Here is a 7,265-nt window from a genome sequence, read left to right on the forward strand (position 1 = left end):
ATTACGGTCCATTTGTGTTTTTTTTCTTTGCTTGAATTTTGAAAAACATTCATTAATCAAACATGAATATGAATTTAAAAATACGTATTTTCTTAATTTATTTTAATTAGTTTAATTAAATTAAATTTATTTTACTAACTTTTTAATATTTAATTGATATAAAATTATATATTTTTGATAAATAATATTATCATACTTAAAGTGCATAAGATTTTTGGTAAGAAAAAAATTGAAATTAAAAAATAATTTGTGATTTTTTAAAAAAACCTTATAATTAACCATAATTTATAGGATTTTTCCATTGTATTTTAAGTATAAATTAAATTCAAGCATAAATAATTAGATATATATGATTTTGTCTTTCTTTTAAATTTTAAAAATTTTAATAACTAATAATTTTTTAAATATATTTATTTGATAAATAACATAAAATTAGAAATGATCGTAGGTGTCATCATGAAGATAATTTTTTTTACACACATAAATTATTTATGATTACCTTAGTAAATAGATAACAAATAACTAGATTAAATGATAAATAGTTTTTAACTTGCTACATCACAAACTAAATATCCTCAAAAATTAAAAAAAAGGTTTCAATTACAATTAAAAAATAATTGATTAAATAATAATTAAAAGTATATTAATAAAACAAAATAATCGGTGCATTGCACAGGTAACAAACTAGTTATTCTATATATTAATGATGGAATTAAACTTTTATTTCCTTCTTTTTAAATTTAATTCAGAATTATTTAAGGAAAACAAAAATAAATTTATTTAATTTAGTTTTTTAAAACTATTAAAATATATTTATTAAAGAACACATGTCAATTTTTTAGATTATTCACGTATTGAAGATATAACCTAACAACATCATATTATTTTCTTTTTATTAAAGACTTTAATTTTTATATATTTATATAAGATTATAGCATATCAGAATTTCATTTCATTTTATTTTAAATAAAAGGACAATGAAATTAAGAAAAGAGCTAGCTGGCGTTGATTTTAAACATGCAATATGATCAGTACCAGGCGGTCGAGGTCGTGTTTCTTGCATCAAGCGCTCTTCATCATGCTGTTACTAGATTAAAGATTGACCGGAAACAAAACCATGGATCAATTTCATTCTACCTTTTGTTGGCTTTTGCTTCAACCCCTCCCTCTACTGTACATAGTTCTAAACTAGTTGCAGACACTAGTACTATTCTGACACAAACTAGTAGTACTATTCTAATTTCTAAGAAACTATATATTTAATTTAAGCACTTGGAAAATTTAGGAGCAACATGATATATATATATATATATATATAAATGGATGATAAAGAAGCGTATCTTACCAATTGTTTATCAAAGCACCTAACAAACCAAGAAGAATTAATGCAATACAATGAACGTGTTTGTTGATGGTCATCTAAACATCATTCCTCACATATACTTGGTTCGTCTGCTAAGAAGAGGATAATAAAAATGACTAGATGACCGTCAACAAACATATTCAATAATGCATTTCAGCAAAACCTTATTCTATCATGCAAATCAAGGGAATTAAAAATGTGCGATCATCTATTTGGTCTAAACCTCCACTCCATTGTTTACATATCGCATTTTAATAAAGGGTATATTCTGAGGAATTATTCTCATGAAGAAGCATATACTTTCAGAATAAACCTTAGGCTCTTACTCGCTGGTTGGTACTTGGCACTTAGGAATGAGGATTGACATCTTCCTCTTGAGTTCAGCAACTCATTGACCACATCCAACAAATATACTGGCCCAGTGCTCTAGTTGTGTTGGTTAAGTTCACGGATTCTACAGTTGAGACCCAGCCCAAAAACAAGTTTGTCACTCCCAATTATTATTATTTTTTATTTCTTTCTCTTTGTTGAGCAACCTGATTCATCCTCAATATAACACATCTTTTTGGACTATTCTCGTGGTGTGGGTTGTGAAGACTGAAGAACACAGAAAGCACCGTTGCTACTTTCTAACCGGCGAAAAGTACAGCAACAACAAAGACTTGTCTTTCTCGTTAAGCCTTAAGTTCCAATATCTTGAATTCCAATCATTAATTTTTCATTGAAGTTCACAAAACCAACTGGGGCAAGAAAGCTATAATATAATTACAGCATATAATTAAATCTAGGCCAGAGATTTATGCTTGCCAGAGAAGAGAATTCAACAAAGACCTTAAATATAGAACATGGATGAATCCTACCTCTCCTCTGCCAGCTTTTCCTGGTTATGGCATCCAGTTGCAGCCGAAGTCCATGTGTCCCGGTTATGAGCTCAAAATACTCCACATGAACAGATGCCGAGGTGGACAAAGCCGCCTAGCCGAGGACACGCATGGAAATTTGAACCTAGGCTCTTTGAAATTATTGGATAACGTGGAAAGCAGGAGCAACGCTGAGTGGAAATTACTTAATGCGCCAAAGTTAATCTATGATTCTGGTAACTCAGTACAAGAAAAAGCGCTCCACTCCTTTGAGGGAAGATAGAGAAACGAACTGCTGTTGTAGCAAAAAACGAAAGCCTGATTGGTCGAACTCAAACAGTTACGAACTGTGTGTAATTCAAACCCTATGATATTCCATAAAAGGTCAAGCCACTAGAAAAATTCTCTTCTTTGAGACTTTTCCTCGTGTAGTGCTTCTGATTTAATCTACTTCCATCTGTACCTTGAGCTACTTTTGAAAAATGCATTATGCTTCTACATGGCAAATCAATTTGGTGTAGATAAATAGCTCCTCCCTACATCCTAGCTAATTCCTGGCAATGATCTGGCAGTACTGGATGATGCTGAAGAAAAACAGACTACAGGAGCAATGCATTAACTACAAAAGGCATAAAAAACTAAGGAGGCACCGCACAGCAACCACCACAGAGGTACATAACTAAAATTTGACAAATATTCACTCGGCAGAAATGCTCATACAGAAAAATGGTGGACATAAAACAAAGTCAATTATTTAAAGCATTATAATGTATTATTTGGCCGGTTCAACTGCTTCGCAGGGAGGCAGTGAAGGAAGAAGCCAAGCAAAAAAGCCAAGGTTTGTTTCTCCCCTCAATTTCTGGGACGAGTATTCTATCAACATGTTCCAAAGATCTCCAACATTCCATTTGTGCAATATGATCCATTTATTCACCTACCACATGACACCAAAATGGAAGAGTATTAATGCACAGGAGAAAATATTGAACAAGAGGAAGATATAGAATGAATTAACAGGGCCGGAAGACCGGGAAGCGATGCAACAATAACAAAGGAATATAAGCAACCATAAGGAAATTACATGAAAATTTTAAGAAAGAATGGTGATTGTTCAATTGACCAGACTAGAGCACCTTCAATTGAGAACTGAAAAATTAAGAAAGTGCAGCCCCCAATAATTTCCACTATAATATGAAAAGAATAACTTGTGACAGGTGCACTTCATGCAGCAAACACGAAGCAGAATATTAAGCTAGCAATATAACATATTAAAGATGCATGAGAATGAACCACAGCAATGCCTTATGTGAAATCTTATCTACCATGAATCTTCTACAATAGAAAAAACAAGAGTGGCACCTCATCAAGACTTTGCAGTGCCTCCAGACCAAAAGTGTAGTATGTGATGAAAGGTCTTAAAGCCTGAAACAAATGTATTAAGGACAGAAAAGATCAATTTCAAGTAACAATAAGCAAAAACTCGTGGAAATGTAAAGTTCCCTATTTTATACCATATGCAGTACAATATTTAACTATTCACAAGAGCCTTACAACTTTGAGGACCATGGCAACTAATATGAAAGCTCTAGGGACAGAATAACTACCTGAGAAGCAGCAAGCCACTGAATTATGGCCTTTAGTTCAGGATCTCCTCCAAATGCACCACAGCCCCAATTTCCCGTTGCTATCCCACTACAATTTTCGGGGTCCATAGATTGACCATCTTTTTCATCAGATTTTCTGACTTCCTCCGTCATAGATCCTCCATTTGTTTCAATAGACGTAGAGGGAGCTTCATTTAACTATAAAACAGAAAAGTAATGATCAACATGCAACTCAAAAGCAAAGAGCAAGTCAAGTGGCCCATAGGATAAGCATAAGCAAATCCAAATTATTCTAGATCAGATGAGAACACATATAATGGCCCTTCAATGATAAATTGAGTTCTTTAATCCAGGGTTTTTCAATAACTGAAACAAACATAAAAGATTATAGAAAAAATGATAAAACAATTGCACCAAAACTTCATCCCTGGATATTTCACCATCATGTTAATTATCTTGATCAAGCTTACCTGCACTGTGTCCATTATCTTGAACAGTCTCATGTACTGCCTATACTTTGATTGATCCAAAAAGCCACAGAATGCCTTATTAGTCTCCCTACCAAATGCACAAGTTGAAGTGATATAAGTTAAACCGCATTAATTAAACAGGAACCAAGATACATGAATAAAATCTATTCAATATGCTTATAGCAACTAATCTCAGTGGTTTCATAAACAATTTATAGATCAAGAAAGCATTATCTAGGACATTGCATGGATATGTGCAAATCCATTAATAAGATATGCACTTGACATATAAAATTGCCATTCTTCATAACAGTTATTTATTAAGATCTAATTTGTTATTGCAACTCATAAAAGTTTATTGAGAGGAATAGTGCAAAATTTTCTTAAAGTTCTTTACTTCATGCATAGTCGCAGTAAAAGCTTTTCAACCTAGAGGGACAAAATGGATTGGAACCTGGTTTGGTTTCTTTCTTAATGAAACAAAGATGCAGTGCTCTTAAAGCAACAGCAGTCCCAGCAGGTAACTTGAAAGTAATATTTTATCCTACTGGTTGTCATTGATTTTACCCTTTTTTTCCTACAAATGAATGTGGCCCAGAAACAAAACATTACATACCGAAGAAGGTACTTAAGTTGGTACTGTTTCATTCTTGGACTGCATAAAGCATCTATAGCAACGATTCTGGTTTTCCGTCTACCAAGGAAGTCAATACTCCTTTTGTCCACATAGTCACCAGAAAACCGAAACGAAGAGGCATATCTGTGCCAGTGAAAAATGATTTGATTATCATAAGTCAACAGCAAAAGATGTGAAAGAAAAGGCAGGTAGTTATTGAACTCTTGATTATAAAATTTCTTATTTAAGTTATATCTAAGATGGGGGGAAAAGAAAAGGCACTGCCAAAAGACCGTTTCCCTCAGCAAAAAACAAATAGAGAACACATGAAACATTGATTTTGTATGACTTTTACAGCATGATATATTTATATGAAAATTATACAGAAATATTATTTCAGGTAACTGTCTTGATTTGTGTGATCCATCAATGGCTATATGTCAACTAATGAGTTACAGCATACCTAATAGAAATGAAATAGAAAAATAATTGCACACCTTTTTACAAGCTTAGGGTTTATAATCCACTGAGAGGTACTTACTACCTACCCCATATAGTCAGAGAACCTCTCTGCTCCAACAATTTCTATAGCTTCATTTTCTGCCATGGAAGGCAGGAAAAGCATGCCAGCTATCAATTCAGGATTGATCATGAAGCGAATTTCTTCCTATGAAAATATTAGAAAAATGTTCTACCAGTCAACAAGGGTTTGGCGATAATGGCTTGAGTAAAAGGTGAGAAGAATCAAGAGAAGGCAATACAAAAAAATAGTAGCACAAAAATGTCACGAACAGTGTACATGCAATTTCAATGAAGCAGAAAAGGAATAATAATTTTACCTGCACACAGCCCCTATTTAGAGCACCACCTCCAAGATACTTATTTGCAAAATCCACTTCTAGAGCCCCAGTAGAGTGATCTTCTATTAAGCCTGAGCTGTGAACCTACACAGTTACAGACAGATAACCCAAGGATTGGCTCCCCGCAAATGTAAGATATTGGTAAAGAAAACGATAAACCAAGTTGAAGCATTACTGAACATTGAAATTTAAGTTTAGAAATAATTATGTTAAATTGCTACCTGAAAAGGGCAGAGGGGGATAGTTGATTTGGTCCAAAAATCAGCATTTGGATAAGAAACGCACAATTGCTCAGGATGATGTTCTAAAGGGAGAACCTTACGCTCAAATGAGACAAAGCCAGCAGGCATTTGTGAACATATCCTTTGGAAATAGTGCACGATGCACCTCACTTTATTTTCCTGGTTTTCACTGTAACTATCATTGAGACTCCTGAGGATATAATTACAATATAAATACGACTCATTTAGTGTTTTAATATTAAAAAAAAATTTGAGAAACTTTGAAAGTAAAATTCCCAAGTCACAAAGTGCACGATAAAATACGTCAGGTTGAAGAAGAGGCAGCATAGATGCACAAGTAGGAAAGAGAAAGGTACTGAAACAAGGAGAAGTGATGATTGATAGCAAGACAAGATGCAAAAGAGAGTTGACATACGCAAACAATTTATCAAAGTTGATGGTTGGAAGGTCTTTTAGGCCCCTATTAGCGACAGGAAACAAACAAAACAAAGAGCATGCAAGTAGGGCGCCGATCAATTCCTGCGAGGGAGATTAGATATGCATCAAATTCACGCATGATACTTTTGAATTAAGTAGGTCAGTTAGAAACATAGAACTAATAGAACTGAGAACCATAGAAATACACCTGGGAAAGAAGCACTATGCCAGGTTGCTGCGGACCCAAGATGCGGAGACCGTATCCATAAGTCTGGGTATTCTGATAGTGAAAGTCTACAAGGGAAGGCAACCGCAAGAGCAGATTGGCTAGTTTTGGAATAACCTCGGCAAACCATTTTGTGGAGTCAGACCCAGACATGAGCTGCACCAGAAATTCATTCCAGAAAGTAAGGAAAATTGAAAGCCCAAAACAAACCTGAAAACGCCACTCCATACCTCATCGAAGAAGAGGGCATAGCCTTGGGGGGCAAAGGGAGCGAGAGGTTCACGGAGGGAGACAGAGGCTCTCATGTCGGAAATGGCAATGAAGAGGCCTTCGCCACAGTTGACTCGGCTGTAATCAGGACCGCTAGCCATTGCCTCGAGAGCCTCTACCACTTTCGACGGCCAAAACAGACGCCAGGAAGATCCAATTACTAATGGTAGATAGGGCAGGATCGAGTCCAACTCTGCCCTCTCTTCCATGTTCATTTTTCTAATTTTTGCACCGCAAGGAAGGAAGGAAAGGAAAATTTTCATTTCGCGGATGCCCGATAAAAAATTATTAATGCTGATTAAAAAAAAATAATGATTCAATTAATCAATAAGACATT

General features: G+C 34.6%; 1 protein-coding gene across 1 annotated transcript; it reads right to left on the bottom strand.

The window, feature by feature from the left end:
- Positions 1-2,808: 2,808 nt before the first annotated feature.
- Positions 2,809-7,224, bottom strand: LOC111294519 (poly(ADP-ribose) glycohydrolase 1). The gene is made up of 11 exons (XM_022887873.2): positions 6,889-7,224; positions 6,641-6,814; positions 6,431-6,534; positions 5,995-6,205; positions 5,753-5,857; positions 5,462-5,580; positions 4,914-5,057; positions 4,298-4,385; positions 3,828-4,025; positions 3,583-3,645; positions 2,809-3,157 (listed from the first exon to the last, which is right to left on the bottom strand). Exons 1-11 carry the CDS (start codon positions 7,189-7,191, stop codon positions 2,996-2,998), a joined length of 1,671 nt encoding a protein of 556 aa, XP_022743608.2. The 5' UTR covers positions 7,192-7,224; the 3' UTR covers positions 2,809-2,995.
- Between the last annotated feature and the right edge of the window lie 41 nt (positions 7,225-7,265).

This window comes from Durio zibethinus, chromosome 14 (genome assembly GCF_047325235.1).
Source record: "Durio zibethinus cultivar Kanyao isolate XHJ-2024 chromosome 14, ASM4732523v1, whole genome shotgun sequence".
NCBI classification, from domain to species: domain Eukaryota; kingdom Viridiplantae; phylum Streptophyta; class Magnoliopsida; order Malvales; family Malvaceae; genus Durio; species Durio zibethinus.